Source organism: Adiantum capillus-veneris, chromosome 19, assembly GCF_014529385.1.
Source record: "Adiantum capillus-veneris isolate H3 chromosome 19, ASM1452938v2, whole genome shotgun sequence".
Taxonomy (NCBI): domain Eukaryota; kingdom Viridiplantae; phylum Streptophyta; class Polypodiopsida; order Polypodiales; family Pteridaceae; genus Adiantum; species Adiantum capillus-veneris.
Window position 1 is genome coordinate 57,556,403 of NC_140949.1, and position 26,452 is coordinate 57,582,854.

The 26,452-nt window shown below is 44.5% G+C and overlaps 2 protein-coding genes across 4 annotated transcripts in view; one reads left to right on the forward strand and one right to left on the reverse strand.

The window, feature by feature from the left end:
• LOC147434071 (coiled-coil protein) overlaps window positions 1–26,452 on the reverse strand; it is a 167,844-nt gene that overhangs the window by 19,605 nt on the left and 121,787 nt on the right. For all 3 annotated transcript variants that reach the window (XM_086490693.1, XM_086490691.1, XM_086490692.1), the window contains 3 exons: window positions 16,489–16,614; window positions 12,592–12,662; window positions 9,939–10,001 (listed from right to left, as the gene is read on the reverse strand). In XM_086490693.1, coding sequence (XP_086346819.1) covers window positions 9,939–10,001; window positions 12,592–12,662; window positions 16,489–16,614 — 260 coding nt within the window. The remainder of the gene's footprint in view (window positions 1–9,938; window positions 10,002–12,591; window positions 12,663–16,488; window positions 16,615–26,452) is intronic.
• On the forward strand, window positions 1,032–3,117 carry LOC147434072 (uncharacterized). Its single transcript, XM_086489879.1, has one exon. It carries the CDS (start codon window positions 1,157–1,159, stop codon window positions 2,171–2,173), a length of 1,017 nt encoding a protein of 338 aa, XP_086346005.1. The 5' UTR covers window positions 1,032–1,156; the 3' UTR covers window positions 2,174–3,117.

The window sequence follows — 26,452 nt, forward strand, 5'->3', positions numbered from 1 at the left end:
TCTGGTGAGCGCCTCAACCACTAGTCGGGGGGGCAGCTAGCTCTGCTCGGACAATAGCACGTGGTACCAAAGCCTTGGTTCTAATGAGCCGCGAGATCATAGAGACCAGAGGCTTCTCCATGTCCCCCCATCCATCACTGCGGCCTGTCCTCCCGTGATGATCCAATGAAGGTCCCCAAATCTCAGCTCCATAAAGCAATGCAGAAGCCACCAAAGTGTCAAAGAGCCAGAGCTTCGTCCGAGAGAGAGAGAGAGAGATGAAAAAATGAAATAAATCAAATGTTATATTAACGTCTTCAAAAGGCCAAAATGACCTATCAGAGCAAAAAGTTACAGCGCGGTGAATTTGATACAATGTCTGAGTACCAAAAAGTACCAAAAGTAAAAGGTACTAAAAAAAAAGGGTACTACAGAATCCTAAACTACTAGATGCGAACTAAGTAGCTAGCTGGAATTGTGTAGGATATGAGTAGGGGGGTGAGAGTAGTGAATAAGGGCTACAACAGAATGTGGGTGTATCCTCAAAAAGAGCTAAATCACAAGAGATCCATCATCAGTCGCTGGCGGATCTCATCAATCTTCTCCATGGTCAGTAGTTTGACCGGGCGTCGTGAATGTCGGGCCAAAGTGATCCGAGAGAGAGACTTTGTCCAAGACCGATGTGTTTTGGACAACATATTCACTTTTTATGAGGAAGTTCAGTGGCAGTCCAACCAGCCGCTTGCTATTATCCTTCTCGGTTCAAGAAGGCATATGATCAGGTAGATTGAGCCTTTTTAAATGGCACCTTGCAACGGATTGGATTTCCATAGCGATGGATTGTTGGTATTTCATCTCTTTACAAATCTGCCTCTGGTGCGATTGCGATTAATGCATACATAGGCCGTCATTTTGGCTCATCCCAATCGATGCCCCCCCCCCCCCCCCCCCCCCCCCCCCCCCCCCCCCCCCCCTCTCTCTCTCTCTCTCTCTCTCAGATTATATTGACAGAGATGGAGACAGAGGTGCTTTGTTATCAGGGACTTGGATACCCCTGTTGTTGTATGCCGATGATCTCGTGCTCATTTCCGAATCAGCAGAAGGATTACAGAGCCAGCTGGATACATTGGAGAGATATGCACATGATAGAGACTTGTCTGTGAACCTCAGCAAGACCATGGTGATGATTTTTAATACCACGGCACAATGGGTGAGGGCATCAGCACCAACGTTTCTCTTCGGCGAGGAAGAGGTGCAGCTGGCTGAGGATTACACTTACTTGGGGGTTGTTTTCACTGGACCCTCCTCCTCCGTGAGAGAGGCAGAAACCTCTAGACTTACACAAGGATATGCAGCTCTAGCACGCTTGGAGCAGATGTGTTCATTAATACAGTTCCAAGAGCCCCGTACTAAGCTGTGGTTGTTTGATACGCTGGTGACATCCACCCTATTGTATGGAGTTCAGATTTGGGGACCAAGTCTTGATCACCGCAAGCGGTCTGGAGAAACCTCTGACGGGTGGAGAGGGATGGAGAAACCTCTTGTCACTATGATCTCCAAGCTGATTCGATGCAAGGCAGCAGTGCCCCATGAGATTGTTAGGGCAGAACTGGCAGCTACTCCGATGGTGGTCAAGGCACTTACCAGGTCAGTTATGTATCTACATGGATTGTGGGATCTGCCATCTCACCGATATGCTAGATTGGCCCTTGAATCATCCCGCCAACTAGCTTTGGGAGGTGACTCCAAATGTTGGTATGCACAGATGTCAACATGGTTTCAGCTACATGGTTTCACGATGGACAGGCTACCACCTTTTCAATACTCCCTGGATGCACCATCGCTCGTACTGACTCGCCCGGAGATCAGCAGGATAGTCAGACACGATCTCACACAACTCGACACACAGAGGACATGGTTGAGCCCCCCTCAAGAACTGGGAAAGAAGATGACTTTTTATAGAGAGCATTTTCTTCACACTTCCGAGGATGGATATGTCTTGCGGCCGCGATACATGGATTCACAAATCTCACATGGACTCCGCTCAATGATGGGTCAGCTCCGCACCTCTTCCCATCAGCTACATATACAGACAGGGCGATATACTTGGACTCCTGTAGAGGAGCGGATTTGTGAGCTATGTGACATAGCGCCAAAGACAGAGGAGCACTATATCTGCCGGTGTCCGGTGTAATATGAGACCAGGGGACGCTTCCACTATCTTTTCAGAGATGGCTTCGGGCCTTTGTCTAGGGTGATGGATTACACTGATCAGCGGTGCCTTGGGCTCTTCCTGCTCGAACTACGGCGACACAGAGAGGACCTATTACAGAGGGTGACGTGTTCTAGGCAGGGGCCCACATCCAGAGGCCAGTTACAGACTACTTCCTGAGTGGCCGCCCCCAAGCAATAGACTACACGACAGCCCGACCCACACCACGTGGGATTCTGCTTGAGAGAGCCACAGAGATCAGCAGATCTGGGCGCCCACAACCTCCCCGCAGGTCACGCCGCCGCTCCATATACCACCAGCGTATTCGGGCTATCATTGAGAGATACAGAGCGACTCCTACGAGGATCTTCACAAAGCAGGAGATTGATATCATGCTAGAGAGACCCATGAAATAGTTCATGGGATGACAGAGGACAGAACCAAGCCCAAAAGGACACCCCTACACCAGATTTTTGGAGCTTAGCAGGCTGCTCCTATGCCAGCCACTCACCCCCCCTCCTTTTCAGATGTTTAGCCTTTACTTTAGTACTTTATTTTTGTATTAGACACTTGGACACACTTGATGAGGATGTGATGCATTGGTCTCATAGGTCTTTTAGGCCTTTTGTAGACGTTAATAAACATTTCATTTCATTTCATTCTCTCTCTCTCTCTCTCTCTCTCTCTCTCTCTCTCTCTCTCTCTCTCTCTCTCTCTCTCTCTCTCTCTCTCTCTCTCTCTCTCTCTCTCTTCTTCAGAGCAGACACGGGACAGCCGCATGAGCCACTCCCACAGCAGAGCCCCCCCTCGTCTCACACCAGAGGCACACTGATTGACCGAGCGATTGAATTGGGGAAATCCACGCGCCCGCGACTGCAAAGAACTACACAGCATCGACGCAGGCTACGACACAAAATTCGGAGCACGCTGGCTAGGCATGCACGACGCCCAGTCAGACTACTAACCATGGAGGAAATTGATGAGATTCGCCAACGACCGAATGCTAGATCTCTTGTGATTCAGCTATCCCAACAAGCCGTCCTTTTTTTTTTTGGCTTAGTCTTTTGCTTGGTTCACATCGATCAACTTAGGACCCCATAGTATATATCTTTGTTTTGTACTGTTGTTAGGTTATTTTGTTACTCTGACTTTGTATCAGATCCACCACTTTGTAACTTTCGGGTCTCATAGGTCATTATGGCCTTTTGAAGACGTTAATATAACATTTCATTTCTCTCTCTCTCTATCCACTAGCTTTGCAGAGGATAGTGGATTGTCTGTAAACCTTGGTAAAACCAAGGTTATGGTGTTTAACACCACACCACAGTGGGTCAAGAGATCGGCACCTACACTCGTATATGGTCAGGACACTGTGGAGTACACAGATGCATATACATATCTGGGGGTGGTATTCACGGGACCGAGGTTTACTCTGAGGAGAGCAGCAGAGACTAGATTGTCCAGAGCCTATGCGGCATTGGTAGGGCTAGAGAGGATGTGTTCGCAGGTTCAATTTCAAGAACCACGAACAAAGCTATGGCTCCTTGATACTTTGGTTGCTTCAGCTATGCTTTATGGGGTCCAGGTTTGGGGACCATCTGTGAATCATGACAGTTGGAGGAGCATGGATAGACCCTTGGTATTTATGATATCCCGGATGATTAGAGCCAAGGCCTCCATACCACATGCGATTATTCGAGCGGAGGTAGCCGCCCCTCCTAAATGCACAGTCTATGGGATACACATAGAGGCAGATATACTAGATTGGCTCTTGAGTCCTCTAGACAGTTAGCAATGCAAGGAGACGCATCATGTTGGTATGCGCAGGTGACCTCATGGTTTCAGAGGCATGGTCTCAGCATGGATAGACTGCCTCCTTTTCAGTATTCCCTGGATGCACCCTCATTGCCAGTCACACGGACGGAGATCACTAGACTCATTCGTCAGGATCTTATACAGTTGGACACTAGGAGGACATGGGTAGAGCCGATGCAAGAGTTGGGCACGAAGATGGCTTTCTACAAAGAGCATCTTCTCCAACTTTCGGGAGATGGGTTTGTGATTCGTCCGAGCTACATGGACACTCATTTTTCTCATGGTTTGCGATGTGCTATTGGTCAGATTCGCACATCCTCACACCAGCTGGAGATTGAGACGGGTAGATTCAAAGGGATACCACCGGAGGATAGGATATGCCAGCTATGCGATAGAGAGCCAGAGACAGAGCTACACTACATATGCCACTGCACTGTGTATTATGAAATACGAGGGCGCTTCCATTGCTTATTCAGGGAGGGTTTTGGACCCCTAGATAGAGTCTATGAGGTATCAGGATCAGAGATGCCTTGGCTTATATCTACTTGAGCTACATCGACATAGAGATAGTCTGCTGAGGAGACATGGAGTACGACAGTCTCACAGAGACAAATCGCAGATTTCTTTGGATCGAGGGAGTCGGGAGACCAACCACCAGCATAGAGTTGTACCCACATTCGTACCAGAGGCACCCTCATTGACAGGGCGACTGAGCTCGGGAGATTGAGACGACCACAACTGAGACACAGGAGCACACTCTATCGACGGAGACTCCAGCAGAAGATGAGAGGCATTCTAGCACGACACCCAGAGTGTCATTGAGGGCCTATTCTAGATTTCACATTTCACATTTCTTCACACTTCATTTTCATTTTCACATTTTACATTCAGTACTTTTTCGTACTTGTACTTCAGGCATTGTATTAGATTCACCACTTTGTATGGTCTCATAGGTCATTTTGGCCTTTTGAAGACGTTAATATATCATTTCATTTCTCTTTTTGCCGAACTTATCCCTCTCTACTTGCGGGGTAGGTCTTGACTCTCCACAGTTCCGCAATCTTCACGTGCCAGTTATTGAGGGGCTTGAGGGGACTAAACTTTTGGATCAGGAATATGCAAATGCTACTTTGCTTTTCTCACATTATGATGCACGTGCTCTTGAAAATTTAGTGCTCAATGCTTTCAGTTTTCTGTCCAACTAGTGGTAGTGCATCATTTGGCACAAGTCACACGGACTTCTGGTAGGTGTGGAGGAGTACCATTGGGGCCTCTCGGCTTAGTTCACTTAGCTAGCTCGTAGTCAAGAGTTATCGGTAGCTGGGCTTTCAGGTGTGTATTTACATTACTGTGCAGCAACAGTTTGAGTCAGTTCTAAAGTCCATTCAAAGAAAGCTCTGTCATTGGTCCTCGATAAGTCTCTCTCTCCTCTTGAAGGCAGAGCTTTGGTTGTGAGCCCCATCCTTGCGACAACTTGGTATACTACCTCCTCTAGACATTGCACTCGATTATTTATCGTAGTTGCGCTGCCTAGTTTGCAATTTTCTTTGGGGAGGCTCGAATGGCTCAAGAGAACACTGTGGCAAGGTGAATTGTTATTATACCCAGAGTGTAGGGCGGATTGATTATCATTGGTAGCGAGCCATCTTGTATCACTTCCTATCACCAGTGTGCCCTCACTTGATTCTATCAATGCGCCCCTTTTATGAGATCATTGGTGCAAGACTTGAGAGAGATGCGGGGTAGTTTGATCGGGCAAGAGCCGAGATGTTTGGAGGAGATTTAGCACCAGCCATTGGTTTAGGTATCTTATGTCAAGGACACCGATGGTTGTCTGATGAGAGAGAGGGCTCCTATTCAATCGGCCAGGTGGGATGAGGGACCTACTCGTTCTATGCTTGACTAGTTGGAGCCTCCTTCGGTAGATATTGAATCATCGCGTAACATAGGACGCCTATCGATCCGTCTCCCTTGTCCCAACATTGTCTGCTTGTTTTTAACCTCTCTTGTGAAAACAACACTCCCCTCTCAGTCACATCCCCCAATCCCCATTCCAGCTATCCACGACGCATCCCATGTTACTATGTCTTGAGTTTTTCAGCAGACAGTTTGGAGTAAACAGAGGGATTGCTATTCATAAGGCTGAGATTGAGGCCACTGTTCTCGATGCTTGGCATGATACGTTCAAGGGGTGAGGGACTTACCATGGTGGAGTGTCACCAGGAGGTGTATTTTTCTTGTTGCCTTCTCTAAATATGTACTACATATTTTTATTTATTTTATTTTTACTTGTTTTCCCCAAAACCCTTGATAAGGTGCAAGTGGACATTGCATGGCCAGTGCGAAACGGCTACAACCGAATAGGTTTCTCACATCGGGAGTCTAGGTCAGTTAGTCTGGGACTGGTCGGGCCAACTAGCACTGAATTCTGATGTGTATGGAAGCCTGTGTGCGCCAAATGAAATTTGGGCCACTCGGAAAGTCACTTACAACTTTATAAGTTGGTGGGAACTAGGGAATTAACTCAAAGGGGCAAACTGACACTTGGCAAAATGGTCAAGTAGTCGCATATGAGAGCAGAATTCTTTTGAAGACCGAAAGGAACTTACAAGTTTATGAGAAAGAGTTGCTGGCTGTAATTCACGCTCTCACTAGTTGGAAACACTATCTGTTTGGGGCTGATTTGGTTGTCTAAACAGATCATCAAACCTTGCGATATTTTCTCACACAAACGAAGTTGTCTGAGAAACACATGCGATGGGCAAACATCTTGTCAATGTTCCATTTTCAGATTGTGCATGTGCAAGGGAAAAAGAACATGGTGGCTGACGCGTTGTCACGAAAGCCCCAATTTCAGCAGTGTCAGTTCCGTACCATTGTGAACTAGACGAAATGAAGACACAATATGTTGAAGATTCGAATTTTGCAAGAATCTGTGATCAGCTTGTTGATGGGCAACATCATCAGCACTATATGCTTAAGAATGACTTTCTCTTGATGCATGATATTCATGAGAAATATCTTTAAATATTCATGGGATGCCTCAATCAATTGTCAGTGACGGGGATCCACGTATGACGAGTCTTTTCTGGAAGGCATTGTTTGAGAATATGGGCACTACGCTAAAGTTCTCATCTTCGTTTCATCCACAAACTAATGGACAATCAAAAGAGGCAAATTTTATTGTCCTGGATCTGCTCGAATGTTTTGTGTCAGAGCACAAGGCAACTTGGAAACACCATCTCCCATTGGTTGAATATGCTTACAATAACATTGTGCATACGTCAACCGGCAAGGCACCATTTGAGATAGTGGAAGGAGGGAAAAAATTCCCACCCATTTTGCAAATTAAGGACAAGATATTTGAGGCAAACACAACATATGAATGAAACATACAAGAAGATAAAGATTGCTCTTGACAAGACTCAGGCTAAGCAAAAGAAAGCTGCTGATCGTCACTGTCGTGAAGTTGTATTTTCACTTGGTGATTGGGTACTTTTGCGCTTTGAAAGGCCAGGTTAAGGAAAAGAAAAGGCAAGGAACTTTGTTTCCTAAGCTCCGTACGCGATATTATGGTCCTTTTGAAATTTCAGAAAAGATCAGCGATGTAGCTTACAGGTTAAAGCTACCAAAAGGCTGGCAAATACATAATGCTTTTCATGTCAGCCTTCTAAGACCCTTTGTTGGTAATGTGCCAGAGAATATGCTTGATAAGGATCAGCCTGAAGTGGAAGAATTGGATGAGGTTCTTGTTCCTGAGCAGATATTGGCACATAAAGAAAGGGAGGTTAGAAGAAAGGTTGCCAAACGCTATTTGGTGAAGTTCAAGAACTATCCATTGTTGGATGCCAAATGGATGGAAGAGTTTGAATTAATTGATTTACCTCAGCTATTGCAACTGTATCTTGAAGCCTTTCAAATGAAACCCACAGTGACTTGATGTAGCCCTTTGGAGCAAGGTAAGAGCATGCTTCATGATGCTCAAAGGAGTAGTTAAGCGATTGTATCTACTCTTTTCATACAGAATTTGGCTAGAGAAGTTTGTGCTTGAGACTCGAGAGTACACCAAAAGACTTCTATGTGTGGTAGCCAGGTTGGTGGGATTGTTTAATGATTAATCGTCCAACGCTACATTTCCGGAAGCATCTATATCTTGGATTCCCATCATAGAATATATGTGATATCAACAGATATCCGCATGTATTATTGGCATACAAGCAAGGTCGCTTGCAGTATTTCAAGGGTGGGGTGTGTCACCAAGAGGTGTATTTTTCCTGTTACCTTCTCTAAATATGTACTACATATTTTTATTTATTTTATTTCTACTTGTTTTTCCCAGAACCCTTGAAAAGGTGCAAGTAGACATTGCATGGTCAGTGTGAAATGGCTACGACCAAACAGGTTATTCACATCGGGAGTCTAGGTCGGTCGTCTGGGACTGGTCAGGCTAGCTACCACTGAATTATGATGAGTATGGAAGCCTGTGTGCGCCAAATGAAATCTGGGCCACTCGGAAGTCACAACTTTACAAGTTGGTGGGAACTAGGGAATTAACTCAAAGGGGCAAACTGGACACTTGGCAGAAGGAGAGCCACCTGCAGGACACCTCAACAAGAGGGGGGCGCCCATTTTGAACTAGAGACTGATTTTTGCTCCATAAGTGACTTACAGTGTGTGTGTGTGTGTGTGTGTGTGTGTGTGTGTGTGTGTGAGAGTAGTGGGTGCAGGTTGACAGCTTTACCAAAAAGCTTCTAAATTGCGACGGAATCAGTCCTAGACAGGTACTTTTGACCTACAGGAGTTTTAGCGCCGTTATGCTGCCGAAATCAGGCCGGAAACCTGTGTTTTTAGCCCTCGCGAGGTTTGGACAGCTTTGTGAGAGTTTGGTCTAAGTGTTCGGATCGTCAACTCTTAATTGAATAAAGAAATACCGAAAGGGGCCAGGATGTCGGTCTCGTATGCGCAATGACATTCTAGTCGCTGGACGCAATCGTGTTCTCTTTTCTTCCCAGTGCTCTGTGTAAAGTTAACGGGTAATTGAAAAAGTACCGCCCTCTACTGTGTACAGGCCGGTTATATGGAGTTTCTTTGCTAGTCCTACTTGCCCTATCTATGTGAAGTGTGCTTCCATGGTCTTTTTGACCCTTGAGGATGGTGGCCACTTCAGGTTGAGCTTTCAAGGAACAAACCACCGTCGCACTTTCCAGATCTCACTTTGCAACCCATTCGTGTAGTTGGTCCATGTGGCAAGAGGGCCTGGGTGGAGCCTTTGTTCCCTTTTGAGGATGCCACCTCCTGGCAACTGTGGATTTGGGAGGGCCACCCTCTGTCACAACGGACTTGGGATCCATGAGAGCGGATGTGACCTTCTTGTGAGACACCAAGAGCTACTCTCTCAATTCTCAAGTATTTTGTATGCATCGGGCACCCCATCGGGCTCCATATCCTCTCTGACTATGCAGTGTTGGCTTGATTAGAGGATTTCACAAACTTTCTTATCACAGTTGAGGTCGTGCATTTGGGATCTGGACATCAGCAGATGCTTTTCTTACTTCATGTGGATGTTAGTTCATAGGGGACTCCCTGTTGGCAATCAGGATGCCAAGTTTGGCCATGACCCAACTTGTCAGCTATGGACCTTACAGACTGCTGAGTGCTTGCGATATTGATGACCATTGAACTGCCAGATTCAAAATATGAAATAGCTTTCTTTTATTCAGACATCACAGTCAGGGTGCTGTGAATAGAACGGAATTTTTTACACTACTAGATACCACTCTTCAGATAAAATCACATACATTACACAAGCATAATCACCCATTATGCAGATCAATACAGTCTGATTACTTTGAGTAGGACAGAAGGTTGCATGCTACAAGATAGCATTCTTTAGGTTAGGCCACAGACATCACAAGTAAGATTGCATAATTACCCATTATGTTGAGTTCCAATCTCTTTGAGCTCCCACCGCACATTCCCTATGCGATCCACATACCTGCGCAAAACAAAAGGTACTTAAGTGAGAAAAGTTAAAAATCAATACATGGATATTTTGAACAGTGTCCAGCGCCGTCCACCTCATAGCAATCTGTCAAAAACAGTCTTTTCTCAAACTTTCTTTGCAGCAGGCAATAAGATTTTTATTTTCTCCTCTTAAAATTTAAACTGTTTCTTGAACCCAGAGAACGAGTGTTTTTTTGGGGCACAACTTTCAAAAAATGCCTTTTAAAGGGATATACAAAAGTTGTAGTCTGAAATGTCACAAAACTTCTAGAGCACACTTTACCTTGCAACCTTCGTTAAAAACCTGACCAGGCAAATAATACCAAAAAAGAAAATCGACACACCAGAGGGCCTACAGGGGGAGGTGCTTATCCCTTCCAAATTTTGCATAGGTATCAAGCCAAAACTTCATGAAATCAACGAATACAAGAGATAAATATAGCTTGTTAGCATCATATCATATCTACTGTAGAGCCTCAAAATCAAATTTCTATTTGTCGGTTACCCACCTCGCCAAAACCTTGGGTGCATGGCACTCGAGAGCCTTATCTTAGCTCATTTTAGTCAAAATACACAAACCATTGCCCTGAGGCACTACAAGGAAAGTAGTAGATGCATTGTATCCTCCAAGTGTAATGGAAACAATTTGTTTCATCGCTCGTATCTTGATCTATAAATTTCAAGGCAAAGGCTATCCAAGCCTTGATCATGAAACAATGATTTAGTCTTGTACAGAAGAAGCTGAAGAGCAACAGCAACCTGTATATGGGACACCACGTCCCTCCACAACATTTACGAAAATTCTCCAAGTTATCACCACACTTTTGAAAGATTAGGTTAGTTACTGTAGTATTATTTCATAATGATACCTCCTGCACATTTTATCCACATTAGACTATAGACCATAGTCACAAGGGACGCATTCCGGGACGGGCAATGCGGGGCACAAATGGATCTTGTGTAAAAAAGAGGGCGGGACGGCAAGTGGGGACGGGAAGCCCGAAAAAGGGCGTCCCCTGTGACTATGCTATAAACATAAAAATCATCTATAGGAACTTGAGAGTTGAGACCCGCCTCTCAATAGAATGTCGGAATAGACAATCTCATCAACACGAAGAGGTGGCTGAGGAAGCCCGAAGCACTACTTCAGAATGTGTCACGCAAAACAGTATGAAGAGTGGCCTTAACACCTCTATACGATCCGTTGCCTTTTTCTAAACGTTGGGATTTACAACTATCCACCAGCTGTACTTCATCACCTCACTGTCAGCATTATGAATTTTCCCCTCAGTTGAATCTACACCACACTTTCCTAAAGCATCCTACACATGACATTGTAAACTGAACATGTAAAAAAACCTCATCATGGCAAATAATCTATGGGACTACTCTCAAGTGAGGGCAATTGCTTGACACATTAATGAAAGAAGATAGTGATTTTCCCCCAATCATCTACAACTGGCTTCATCCAAGATATTTTTCCTTGATGCTCCACAATAAAACCTACGGAATGAGCCAAACAAGGAGTCCAAGATAGTATGCTCCTTGCTTAGACTAAACCCATCTTCTTACAATTGATGGCATTATGCAGCAGATGCCCAGCATATGAGAGTATATTTTCACAGAAAAGCCCACACTTAGACTACTGCTGGAGTAACGACCAGACTTATTTACAGCACTTTTGTCTTTTTTTTCTGAATACCCAGAGGACACACACATGTCGACTGTTTTGCAAAGACGTTCTTTGAGTCTAATGATGGTTTTGTGAATTCTTTCTTATAGCAGTTACAACTCAATTTGCAGTCCCACATTGCGTATCACTGATGAAAAGCTCAAGAAATTTGTGTGGACTACTTTGAGACACCATTGTCATCCCTCATTACCCTTCACTGCTCACTGTTAATCAGAAGCAAGAGTGCCAATCCGAATGCAATTACTGATGTGTAATATGAGTACATTCTAGTCCCTACAATGCTTTGAATAGTTAAAACTTTGGTCTTGAAAGATGATATGCTTCAGTTATGGTTAATATAGTCAGTGGTAAATTGCACCATTATACACCCCACTAGAATTTGCAGGTCAGCTCGATAAGTGATAGTTGCTGGAAACTCACCTTGATCACTGAATTGAGTATATATTTATAAAGCCCTTTTTACATAACAACACCACATATTGAGGTTTGCAACCTTAGCGTCATGGCTTTGAGCATCCTACCATCAAGAAGGATCCCAAGGCTTAACTTCAATTTAGAGAAAGCACATTGTCTTGTGAAAGAAAATAAAGAACCACAAAAATCTACAGCAGCCCCACTCCTATCACACTGGCCAAGAATGAGTTCAGGTTCATACCAAGATAATTACAAATTCAGTCTTGCTTATCATCACAACTTCCACATGAACAATACATACTCAGCCATGATATAGGCTTGCAGGAGGGACATAAAAGGAAATGTCATGTAATAACATCAAAATGTTGCACGACAGATATCCATACAGAATAGGTATAACGTTGATGAAAATATGCTGAAACCATGTTGGAAATTATTGCTATATTAAAGTTTAGCTTTACAATTTGTAACTTACCCACCAACATTTAGTAGCAAACGTGCAACAGTCCGATAAACATGTTCTCGTAAATCAGCAGCAACGTCCACCTACATGTTTTCTTAGGTCATCAACAATTGCTACCTTGAAGGATAACTTCATTAAAACTACAGAAAACTCCCCTAGAGCATGATATTACAGTAATTTCCACAAACAGAATGATAAGGACAGTAATAATAATAATCGCTACAACCACAACAACAACAACGATAATAATAGCAACAAAATTCCCACAACACTGAGTTTCTTTCTGATGAGAACACAATGCCTATACTCTACATTTGGTAGACACAAATCACTGCACATATTTCCATGAAATCCCATTGTTCTCGGCCACTTGAGCACTTGTTCGTATTATAACCAGTGCGATGGACGAGCATTCCAGCACATTTTCATGGAGAGCCCAAACAGTAATAATAATAATAGCTACAACCACAACAACAACAACGATAATAATAGTAACGAAATTCCCACAAAACTAAGTCTTTCTGATGAGAACACAATGCCTATACTCTACATTTGGTAGACACAAATCACTGCACATATTTCCATGAAATCCCATTGTTCTCAGCCACTTGAGCACTTGTTCGTATTATAACCAGTACGATGGGCGAGCATTCCAGCACATTTTCATGGAGAGCCACACCCCCCCCCCCAACCCCCGGTTCTTTCTCTCAACCAAGGGATATCAATACATCAACTGGTCCCGTAGAAACCAAAAAAATCCTCTCATGTCAGTCTCCCCATAGAATGTAACAAAAAAAAAGCAGCAGTCTTCACTAAATCCCTAGCTAGAGAATGACATGGAATCTGGCAATGAAAGCTAAGCAATTTCATCAAAAGCAGAAGTTCAAAAGTGAAATAGCTTAAGAATCTTGGAAGTTCCTGATCCAGGTCGATAGGTACAATAAATACGGAATGAAAAGAAAACGATAAAAAGCGTTGTACAGTATGGGTAATCACTACCACTACGAAAAATACATATACCTAGATGAATCCAGGATAAGATTAGATTCACTCTTAAAAGGAAAGTGCAAGGTATAGACCCATGGTAGTCACCCACAAGACAATATAACCTTGGATCCTCTAGAAGAAGTTTGTATGTTGTGGCTGTCAACCACCCACTGGTGCCGCTACACGTGTAAGCAATGTCTCTCTATGTCTATGTATCCCCACTTGAAAACGGCCAAACTGGCTGATCTCTAGACTCCATGATCCGTCGTAGGGTGGGGTATCCTGTAAATAGAGCCTCAAATTGATCTTTGATACTCTCATATGCTCTTCATCTGCAGACAAAGTGCTCCTCGTTCTCAGTCACGAAACTTCTCAACTCGGGGGGTATGAGCAGCTCATCTTGTCTCTATCTCTTGCCGGTGTGATGATACTCAGAGCTCACCAATCCCCACTCGTGAGCTATGTGGCATGTAGCGTGTCTCTGAATGACCCCTCGTCTAGCATGGTCAAGAAGTGCTGACTATAATACATCTTCGGGAGAAGAGACCGTCTATGGGCAATCCATGTTTCTCTGATGTAAAGCTGCCACAGATCCTATCTGAATACTGTGTTTCTCTCACTATGTGAGACCTCGATGAAGGGTGAGCCTGGGTCATATTGAAAAGGTGGTAATCTATCCATGTCTAGTCCATGTGCTCCAAACCACTCTCTCACCTGTAGTACCAAGACACCTACTCGCCAGACTCTGAGGTCTGTCTCGAGGCCCTGAAGGCTCTGTGTGTAAGTCTATCCGATGTCATCTCTCTCATCCTCTAGGCTTTGAATAAGACAAAACTATAACAACCTCGACTAGCATGGGTGTGGTGGCTAATAATGCCGTGTGGTACTAAGGACTTGCTGTGAAACAAGCGTGATATCATACATATATGTGGTCTCACAATCTGTGTCCATGAGGTGGTTGATAGTCCAGGGGCCCATACTGCTGCAGCATACATCAAAGCTGGGTGTCAAAGAGCTACCCCTTAGTGTAGGACTCCTGAAAATGTGCCTAATAACGTCTCCTCTATAGCATGGCCAAAACCACATATCCTCTGGACCAGAGTCTGTCCATAGCCGCCTTTGCCATGGTGAAGCGCCCAGGTGCGCTGGCAAAGGTCACTCCCACATGTACATAAGACTGCACCACCTCCAACTGTCCACCTGCAACCATGAAGGCTGCCGCACTCGTGACTGCCCTGGAAGTATGAAAGATCATGCCCTTGGTTTTGCCAAGGTTCACTATCACCCCTCTCTATGTACAAAAGTTGTCAGAGTCGCAATGTGTCAATATAGCCCTCCTCTGATTCAGAGATTAAAACAACGGCATCAGCATAAAGCATGATATGCACCTCGTCACCAGCTCGTAGTATGTAGTCCGAGATCTTATCAATGTAGATCCCGAAGAGGGTCAGAGAGAGTGGGCATGCTTCACACCAACGGTGATAGTAATAGGGTCTGATAAGCCTCCGTGGCATCGTACTCTCACCGTCACATGCTCACATAAAGCATATTTAGCCTAGCTCATCTGTGAACGTACACTCAAGATCTGGAGGCGCTGAAAGAGCCTCTTATGCAGAACTGTATCAAATGCTTTGCGGAAGTCCGCAAAGCAGCAATGTAGTCTCTTCTTCCGTGCTTTTGCCCCATCAATGAGGTAGTGCAGAACGTTATAATAGAGAAGGTTTGTCTAAAACTTGCCTAGCCAGGGTCTCTAAATCCCCACCTCTCTGCATATGAGCTGAGCTCTGCCTGAAGTATTTCTCTGCAGAGTTTAGCCATGGTGCCAATCATGATGGTCCTATAATTCCCTGTGTCCAGGGTGTCACCAGACTTGTGAATAGGCACAATAGTGTGTCTAGTCCACTCCTCTGGGAGAGAGAAAACTTATATTAACATCCTGTAGAGGTCAACTTGACATATAGGGTAACATCTTGGTTACATCTTCCGGGTATCCATGTCACAAGGGCATATAACAAAGAACAAAATGAAAGCACAATGCTTCTGAGAACCCCGTCTTAGGACTCGTCACAGATGTAGCTATGAGAAGTTTTATCACATACAATGGGAAAAAGGAAAACTAGATAGATGTGCGTTCCCTCCTTGGCGAGTGAGGTACGAAATCTGCAATGATTGCTTTGCCTCCTCTATAAGCTGCCCGCTTGCCATTCCTCCTTTCCTCTTTCACTTGAGCCAATTCTGCTGGTCTATTCTTCAGTTGTAGTGGTGACAACTCATCTACTATCCACACCTGTGTTCCCTTAAGTGATCTTGACTGTTCATTACTGTTACTTTGTCAAATTTGTTCATTAGTGTGACCTTTGCCTGGGTATCTTTCACTATGATGGAGTAGAGGTCTCCTACATCCAAAAATGGAACTACCTTGCTGAGTTGTGGTTTGAGGACATTTATGTCCAAGACGTAGTCATCACCTGACCATACATTTCGACGCAAAGGCATAGTAGACAATTGAATGTCAGACTGAAATAAGTAATGCCTAGTAGAGAATGAGTTTATTGGAGCACCATCTTGTACACAGGGGGTGTATGTTAGCTGACTACACTTTTCCCCAATCCCTTCTCCCTCGTCACCTCTGCTAAACAAGCAATGCTGGAAAATTTCAGATCATGGAGTTGGACATCTAGCAGGAATATGACAATGATGGTATTTCAAGAAACATTTGAGCAAGATTTCAAAGCTATCCTCAATTTCCACTCCTGTTAACCACAGCTCAACTCCAAATATATTATTAACAAGTATTTCAACTGCAAACTCTGCAGAAATAATATGTATACAGCAGTGCAAACTCAGCTCTTTTCTACTTTGCAGGTCCTGACATTACCAAAAATGTAAGAGATTATGCTTGGCTTTGAAAAGACTGCTTACTGTACGGCTATAGAAGTTGTCCAGCAATGCAAGTGCATCTTGTGTCAGCACAGTTTGTAGGTGAGGTCGAGATTTTTTTAACATCTGCATGACACAGGTCAATGACTCGACAGCTACGTACCGCTCCTGTCAACAGAAACCATAAATATCGTCAAAAAACAACTTCATCTTCATTACACACTGTGACTTCTAGCCACATGCATGTGCACAAACTCTTGATGGTACAGACGCCTCATCAATGAGCTCACAGACAAGTAAATGTTTTCCAGAGATTGCATGAGATAAACAAGCAAAGTTCAAAGACAAATGTTGTTGGAAACAAAAAACGAGCCAATGGTAAAACAACTAATCAAGCACGCACCACAATTGCTTGATCCATGGCCAAGGAATCCAACTATACCTGTATGGGCATGAGAGCTTCCTTTCCATAAACAAGCTCATCTGCTCTAGACTGTGTAGACTCTATACACAGTTCTATAAGCCCACAAACACTTTTGCAAGTCCGAGTCCCACTCTTTGGGATGCTCTCTAGCATACTTTGATAGTATCTTCACAATTTGACCATTGCAATTTTCAACCAACCCATTGCATTGTGGGTAGTAAGGAGAAGAATGCCTATGCTGAATTTCCTCTCAGAATAAGAAGTGGAAACGGCCCCGTATCTCATAGTACACTGTGCAATGACATACGTAATGTAGCTTTGTCTCTAGCTCTAGCTGGCATAAGCGGCATATCCTGCTGTCTGCTGGTATCCCTCTGAATCTACCAGTCTCAATCTCCAGCTGATGTGAGGATGTGCGTATCTGACCAATCACCTCTCGAGGGCGGCGTACTCCATGTCACTCAATGATGCTCTGTAGCCTCCAATGTAGACCTCATCTACAGTGTGATGATGCTCACATCATCAGAGTCGTGAGCGGCCAAGCTGGATGGCTCGATCAATAAGAATGCCGCGATGGGTGACTGCGATGGGTGATTGGGTGACTTGCGGTGGGCCATCCCTCTATAAAAAGTAGTGATCTGGCTTTGTATGGATCCTCTATGTGTAGGTCTTTTCCTGGTAGTCTCTCGAAGTCTACCAATCTCCATCAAGAAGAGACCTACGCACCTCTGATCATAGTAATCCATGATACGGGATAAGGGGCCAAAGCACTCTTTGAATAAGCAATGAAAATGCCCGCGGATCTCGTAGTATGCTGAGCATTGGCAGATATAGTGCTCCTCTGGCTCTGGCTCTCTGTGGCAAACCTGGCGTAATCTCTCCTCTCGGGGTATACCTCTATAATGCCACGAGATAGGTGAGTGTCCATATACTTGGGACGTGAGATAAACCCATATCTGTCGTCCAGAGAAGATGGTCTCGATAAAAAGCCATCTTCGTCCCCACCTCATGTGACCGAGACAACCAAGTCCTAGTATCCAGTTGAATGAGATCATGTCTAATAATCTTGCTAATCTCTGAATTTGTGAGGGTGAGGAAAGGTGCATCTAGGGAATACTAAAAAGGGGGCAGCCTGTCCATACTAAATCCATGTAGCTCAAACCAAGATGATATTTGTGCAAACAAACATGAAGCATCACCCACACTTGCCAGTTGTCCCGATGACTCAAGCTCTAGTGGTGCATCTCTGTTGCCTGCTAGCTCACATGTGCTATAGATGAAGCACACTGCTCTAGCAAGAGCCTCCACTACAATTGGTAGTGCACTAATCTTAGCTCTGGTAATCTCATGTGGCATTCAGACCGTCACAAACTGTTGACGTGTCAAGCCACTGAAGAACGGAGCCAACCTGCACATCCTGGCGGAGGGGCCTAAACCCTAAGAAGCAGCAGCAGCAAAAAAAAGGAGGAGAAGAAGTTCCTACCAACTTATGGGACCTCGTCCAATGGGGCCCAATGAACCTAGAGAGATTAAAATAAAGCAGGACCACATTCTCTTGCGTAAAGATTGATGACGTGGCAGAGCTGTACGGAATCCCGTTATTTTTGTTGGCTCTGCTGACGTGGCAGCTATACGGATTTCCGCGTTTTGCGCTGACAAGTGCTCAGTTTTGCAGTGTACGGAATTCCTTATTTTGCGCTGGCAGCTTTTGGGCAAGATGCTTTTGGACCAGATGCTTTTGAGTCTAAAGCTTTTCATGTAATTGCTTTTCATACGCCGGAAGGCCTTTAAATATGTGCAGAGGGCTCAGTCTCTAGCATGCTTCTGCATGAAGGTGCAGGGATTGGAGTACCGGCGTACTTGAGTTCTTGCAATATAAAGAAATACCTAAAGCGGTGCCAACATTTGGGGCCAGTGCTCTCTTGGGGTGCAACTCCACCACTCCCTGTCTCGTGTCGTGCATCTCTTTCAATTTAGTTGTTATTTGAAGTGCTTGAAGTTGTTCAGTTTGTTCTTTTCCGTTGGCACGTGGTGCTCGTACCCGTGACAGAGGCTTTCACCCAGATCAGTCTCGAGATCATGGATACAAGTGGTCTCTCCATGGATCTCCATCCATCGTATGTGCGCCCTGATCTACTATGATGATCCAGGCTAGTAGGCCCCAAACTCTGTTGATTTTACAATGAGAATTTCACCACATGCGGAATGCATGTATATATATATATGTATATACATACATACACACACACACACACACACACACACACACACATAGAGAGAGAGAGAGAGAGAGAGAGAGAGAGAGAGGAAATGAAATGTTATATGACTTCAGAGACTTTAACCTGGGACTCTTGAGAAAGGTAATGTTGTCAGTTCTTCGATTGAGTCTTTATGTGCCTTAGCCCTTTTGCATAGATTGCCTTTCCCTTTGGGCTGCCTAGATGGACCTGGCTGGTCCGTGGTATCAGCCCGTGGAGTAGAATACATAATGGTAGCAATAGAATTTCTCTGCCTTCCCCTTTCTCTGTGTCCAAAATCGCTTTGCCCTATGATCTATCCGGCAGCGCCTTAAAGAGTAGATGGTGAAAGGGATAGGACACACAGTGGCAAAGAAAAAAAACAATGCATCACACACTATTGCAAATAAAGGAACTACTGCTTTGTCGGGTGCGGCAAAAAAAACTAATACTATAAAATAGAGTAGAGATGTTGATTCTTTGTATACTCCGTACGTGTGTGTGTGTCAACAACTCCTCGCACACACTAGCAGTGTCTTCAGGGAAGAGATTGGAGAACGTTTTTGTGGCAAATAAAGGTACAAGTGCAATCATTATTACCATAGCCCGCCCGACATCTTCCATTGTAAGAGTAACCCCATTGAGCTTCAGAAAAGTGAGTAAAAGAGCACTCAATTTAGCATTGGAAATAATACAAGAAAGATCAGCCTGCGGGTGAAACTACCATTCACATTGGCCATACAATGTCCGACCATTTGCAACTTAAAAAAGAGGGTCTCAAAAATAAAACAAAAATCATTGGAAAGAAACCAACAACTAAGGTTAGCAATTGCCACGTTCTCGTGACATAGTTAACAGCTGCCACGTCCTCGTGACATACCCCTCTCTTGAAATCGCAAACGTCCTCGATTGCATACCATAAATACACGCCATTTATGATCTTGTGCTATTAACACTCTATTATCATCGCATGTATCCGCAGGAAAGGTCGTAACACATACATACAAATGACTTAAATGAGACCTTCATACTTTTGTCATTTCCATCTATTACACTGAATTCATATGTACATTTGATGTGCTACCTCTATCATTACCCCTCCTTTGCACACGTTGGGTTGGGACATAAGTAGGTTGTAACCCAAAGGCTTCAAGGTAAAGCTGCAATACATTTGGTGACTCTGACAGTTCATGCTCTTCCATCCACTTTGCATCCATAGACGGATAGTTCTTGAGCTTCACCAAATAGCGTCTTGCAACCTGTCCTTTAACTTTTCTGTCCTTATGTGCCAAAACATGCTCAGGTACCAGGATCTCATCAAGTTCCTCAACTTCTGGCTGATCCTCATTTGGCATATCTTCTGACACATCACCCACGAAGGGTCTTAGAAGACTCACATGAAACGCATTATGAATCTTCCACACATCACACAATTTCAGCATGTAAGCCACATCGTTGATCATGTCAAGCACTTGAAAATGCCCATAGTAACGCATGCTGACCTTAGGAAAAAACCATTGCTTGCTCTTCATCTTCTTTAACCTTGCCTTTTCGAATCTTAACAGAACCCAATCACCAGGTGATAACAGCAATTCACGAGTAGCCTTTTTTTGCTTTGCCTGAGTCTTCTCCAAGGCAACTTTAATCTTCTTATACACTTCATCCATGTTCTCAACATATCGATCTGCCTCAAAGATCTTGTCCTTTGTATGCAAAATGGGAGGAACTTTTTTGCCGTCTTCAACAATCTCAAAAAGTGCTTTTGAAGTAGACGAACGCACTGTATTATTGTACGCATATTCAAGCATAGGCAAATACTATTGCCACTTGCCCTTATTATTCTGACACATAGCATTTCAGCAGATCTAAGACAATAGAATTAGCCTCTTCTGACTGCCCATCAGTTTGTGGATGAAACGAAGACGAGAACTTAAGCGTAGTGGACATCTTCTCAAACAATCCTCTCCAGAACAAACTGGTCATACGAAGATCACGATCACTCACAATCAATTGTGGCATACCATGGTACTTAAACACATTGTACATGAACAAGCGTGCCATCTGATCAGATTTTATCTTCTTCCTGACAGGGATAATATGGGCATGCTTGTTGAACCTGCAGATAATGGTCCACATACCATCATTCCCTGTTGGCGTTCTTGGAAGATCAAAGATAAAGTCCATAGCAATGCTTTCCCATGGCTTATCCGGAACCGGCAGTGGTTGTAAAAACCCTGGTGCCTTTTGCCTGCCAAGCTTGACCTTTTGGCAAATTATGCATGCTTGCACAAAGGCATCCACATCTCTCCTCAAGGTAGGCCAATAGAAGAATGTCTCTACCGCTTGAACTATCGCATCAATACCACGATGCCCTGCATACGGTGGGACATGACTCTCTTCCATGACCTTATGTCGCAATGGCCTAGTGACACAAAGTCTGCCATGCATCATCCTAAAACCATCTTTGAGGAGGTAGTACTCATGATGTTTCCCCTCTTGCAACTGTTCAAAGATTCTTGCAAAATCTTCATTAGTAGCATACTGTTCCTTCATGTCATCTTACTCATGATGATAAGGAATTGACTCTTCTGAAGTGGAACATAGCAAGAATGTTTGCCCATCGCATATGCTTTTCGGATAACTTTGATTGTGTCAAGAAGTATCGCAAGGTCTGATGGTCTGTTTGGACAACAAAATCAGCACCTAAGAGGTAGTGCTTCCAGCTAGAAAGCGCATGAATCACGGCCAAGAGCTCTTTCTCATAGACTTGCATAGTCCTCTTTGGCCCTTGCAAAATTCGGCTTTCATAAGGTACTACCCGTCCATCTTGCATTAGCACTACTCCGATGCTACTGCCACATGCGTCACACTAGACCACAAATGACTTCCTGAGATCTAGCATAACAATTACTGGATTTGAAGTCAACTTTTTCTTTAAGAGAAAGCTGAAATCTCTTTTTGGGTCCATCTGAAAGTGACATCTTTCTTTTGCAAAGCGTGAAGAGGTGATGCTATCTCTGCAAAATTCCTGATAAACCTTCTATAGTAGGAACACAATCCCAAGAAGCTTTTGACATCGTGCACAGTCTTCAAGTCTCGCCATGTTTTGATAGCTTCAACCTTTGCGGGATCCATTCTAACACCATCCTTTGAGACTATGTAGCCAAAAAAGTGGATCTCTTCCAAGAAGAATTCATTTTCTTAGGATTGACAAGTAGCCTGACTGCCCAAGTGACGCCTATGCTCTTCATTCTTCGAATAGACTATCATGTCATCAAAGAACGTCCCAACAAACTGTTGATGCGGAAAATCCAGTCCATCATTCTATTGAACGTGGCAGGAGCATTTGTTAGACCAAACGGCATCACTAGAAACTCATAAAGACCAAATGTCGTTCTAAACGCAATCTTGTGCACATCCTCTGGCCTTATGTGAATCTGATGGTACCCACTCTTAAGGTCTATCCTGCTGAAAATTGCAGCACCCTCTAAACGATCAAGAATATCATCAATCCTAGGAATAGGAAACCTATTCTTGATGGTATTCTTATTCAACGCACGGTAATCAATACACATGTGCCATGAGCCATCCTTCTTCTGCACTAGGAGCACTGGGGAGCAAAAGGGTGAAGAACTAGGCTGAATCAGCCCTTTCTCTAATAACTCCTCAACCTGGCCCATAATCTCTTTCTGATGCGCCGCACTAACCCTGTAGGGAGGTCTATTTGGTGGGCTACACACTGGCACCAAATCTATCCGATGGTGCTCAGGTCTCTCTGGCGGGTGCGACGGTAATGAATCATAAAAACAGTCACTAAAATTTTGCAAAAATGTTGACCTTTCTTTATCTAACACGGATAAATTTGACTGATCATTATCTGAGACATCACGTGCAAAAATCAAGTACACAGAGAGATGATTCTTTATTACAGAAGTGATAGCAGAAGCAGATACAATAGGGACAGACTCCCCTATGAGCTTTACATCCAAAACATGAGCTTTGCCCCTATGTTGAAGGGTGATTGTCTTGCCGACGGCATCCAGCATGCCATCCACTCTGAACATACACGGAATTCCAAGTAGCGCATCGCACCCTTCCAATGGCATGATATAAAACTCTTCTGTATCCACATACGACTGAATATGCAAACGCAGCTTTCCAATGATGGGAGTAACACACTCTGAGTGGCAAGGACATGCCAACCCTGCCTGTACTCTGTATCTCATCTCTTCAGCTCTGATGCCTAGCTTCATAGCTAACTCAGGTGAGATAAAGTTTGCTTTGGCACCTGGATCAAAGAAGATGAGTGCCATCTGATCCCTAAGTTTACCCCACTCCCTGCATAACTCATTGGCATCTGTACTGGGCCTATCACCCGCCATATCTGGCACCAAACCTGCAGTGGGTTTACGCTTCTTGCCTTTCTAATCCTCTTTATAATCTGAGTCAGTTGGTCTTTTCCTTTGTGGACAATTGGTAGCAAAGTGACCAGGCTGCTCGCATATAAAGCATTTATTTTCATCCATTAGGACCTTCTTTTCCTCGAGCGACTTGCGCACAAAAGGCTTCCTTTTCTGTTTCTTTGCCTGCGTTCCAGAAGTCCCGGCTGAATCCTTATCTTTGGTGGCCTTTTCTGACCCCTGTGACACTTCTGGAGCCGTTTTCACAAAGGGCTTCTTCGCTGAATTTGTCTTCTGCTGCCCTCCTTTCTCGTTGCTCGGAAACCCACTATCCTCTCCTTTCAACAAGGCAAGACCAATGTTAGCAACTTCCTTAAGCTGAGTGAGGCTAGCCAATCTATTCTTGGTACAGTAATCGCAAAGCCCTTTAGGCAGCCCACAACAGTACTCTATCTGCTCTGTCAATGGCACAAATCTGTAGGAGGTCACTGATAGTAACACTTTACAAAACCTCCGATTAGCTCTTGCATGTAGCCGAAGTAACCTGGTGCCAATCTGTCATGACGTCGGCTTCAAATTCATTTGACAGCCAAGCAGATGCAAATATTTACTTGAAGTAAACCCATGTGGCGGGTGCCTGTCCTTGCATTAACCATATCGTCCACCATGTAAGCGAATTGTTCTTTAAGAAAGTGGCAGCTTTCCTTACTTTAGAGGCCTCTGTAAAATTCCCTCCTGCATAAGCTGTATCAAATTGCTGGAGGAAAGTGAGAGCCTTTGCTTTATCCTCGAAGCCACTGAAAGTATTGAACTTTACAGCTGCACCACCTTCTTTGTAAGCTTTCGGCGTCTCCAGTGCCCCCAAATTGTCATAAGGAATAGTCTGCAACATGGGCACTGTAGTAGGCATGATTGGTACATCTTGGCCATTAACATTTTGCGTCAGAGGTGCGATATCTTGCTGGTGTCCAGAAAAACCAGCCATGCCAAAATGACCCTTTGGCACCTCAAACTGGCCCTGGTTGCACTAAAAACCTTGTTGCATGCCGATAATACCATACATGGGGTTTGGCATCATGCCTTGTATACCCCCAAACACTGTTCCTGGCATGTACGTCTGACTTCCAGCCGCATAACCAGTCGTACTTTGGAACATTGATCCACCCCTGAAATACCCAAGATGTACCGTGGGTGGTGGCAAAACTGGGTGCATTGCCTGGTATCCAATTCCCTGTCCATTCAAGACAGCATGCTGGCTCTGAAAGGTGGCGGGCTAAACTGGCATAACTTGTGGAATAGGCGTTCCAGCCACCTGTTCAAGCACGGGAGGAACCTGTTTTGGAGCCCTCGCCTCCGCAACATGCGAGTGTTCCCTATCCTGCTGAGTCGCATTAAGGGCTTGGGCTTGAGCCTCAACAAGCTCCGTACGCGATGTAGGTTGCCTATTTTGTTGTTGTACTGGTGGAGCTTGCAAGAACTCCAACCATTTGCGAAAAGACATTCACCACAGCAACTAACTGAGTCCTGAATGCATCATCCTCAAGTTGCCCAGTCATAAAGCCCTGTACTACTGGAGGGACATTCACATTAACAAGAGGTACAGTCTAACGTGGCCGTGAGCTCTCGCCAATCTCGCAAACCATAGGAACTTCCTGTTTGTCCTTCGAAGAGGAACCCTCTTCCATAATGCCCTTCCCTTTGTCCGCCATAGTGTAATCCCGCGTTCCTGTACTCTGTGTCTTTACCCAAAACAACCGAGGCTCACTCTTTGAGGAAAAAGTGATTGATATCCCGGCAATGGAACCTTGAAACCGGCCCGTGGGGTGGTAGGCTTTAGCTTTCACCCAAAAATTCTTTACTTTCAACACACAAATAGAACTTTGCAACGGTGACCTGCGACGGGAATTAACACTTACGTACACACACGGCTCGGAAGCTAGAATACTCTGAGCAGACGCCGACAACCTGTAGGCCCCAAAATTGGCGCCCCTTTCGGTATTTCTTTATTCTTTACGAGGGTAAATTACAAAGAAGAGTCCTGGGAATCCTTTATCTGTATCGAGCTAGATACCACCTGTTTTGGCCAAATTTCGGCAACATAACAACCTCAAAACTTGCGCAAAACCAATTCCCCTGTTGGAACTCTCTGCCACTGGCATAAACCCTCCGATTCCTGCCCAAAAACAGTAAATTCAGCATGCTGTAGTTACTAGTTTTTGCCCTGTTTTCAGCCCCAAACAAGTCCCCTAACTGTCCTCTATCAATGGGGTACTATTCCCAATGGTTTTGGCATCCGTATGGCTGAAAAACAGTCAATTTACAACACATACACAGCGCTGAAAACGCACCTGTACGGTGACGCTATGACCCTCACCAGCGCCCGCTTTGGAGTAGCAGTTAGCTACCCCTGTTCGTGCTCAAGGAGTCTCTTGCCTCAGCACAAAAGCATGAACCCACACAATTGTACACCAGTCAAATGAAGAGCCCTCTTGTGGGGCATCACATAACTGCACGTAGGGGGGAGAGAGAGAAGTGTGTAGTGTGATCACTCCTAGCACCACACTGTACATGAGAGGGAACGAAAGCACTCCATGGCTCTTAACTTGTGACAAAATGCAAAGCGAGGCCTCTCCCAGCTTAAATTTCAGCGCCACTTCTTGATGGAGGAAAGTGCACAGAATTCTGCCACTTGGCGAGATTACAAGCTTTTTCCCCTTTCGGGGTTGCCGCCTAAAAATTTCCAGACTGCTTGCCTAGTTGACTTCGCGGCAGAGTTGTAAAGTGTTCCCCTGGTCATACCGAAGGTAATGACACGAACACATTTCACGGCCCAAAATAACAGTTCCCTAATTTTTAGGAAATGATTCCGTTGGGCTCCCACTGGTCTTCTGACCATCTATCCCAATTGGGACCGCATCCAATAATGCAATGAGGCCCAACTGTCG

Excerpts from the sequence above, each read along its gene's own strand:
- LOC147434072 (XM_086489879.1), top strand. The coding sequence starts at position 1,157 with ATGGTGATGATTTTTAATACCACGGCACAATGGGTGAGGGCATCAGCA.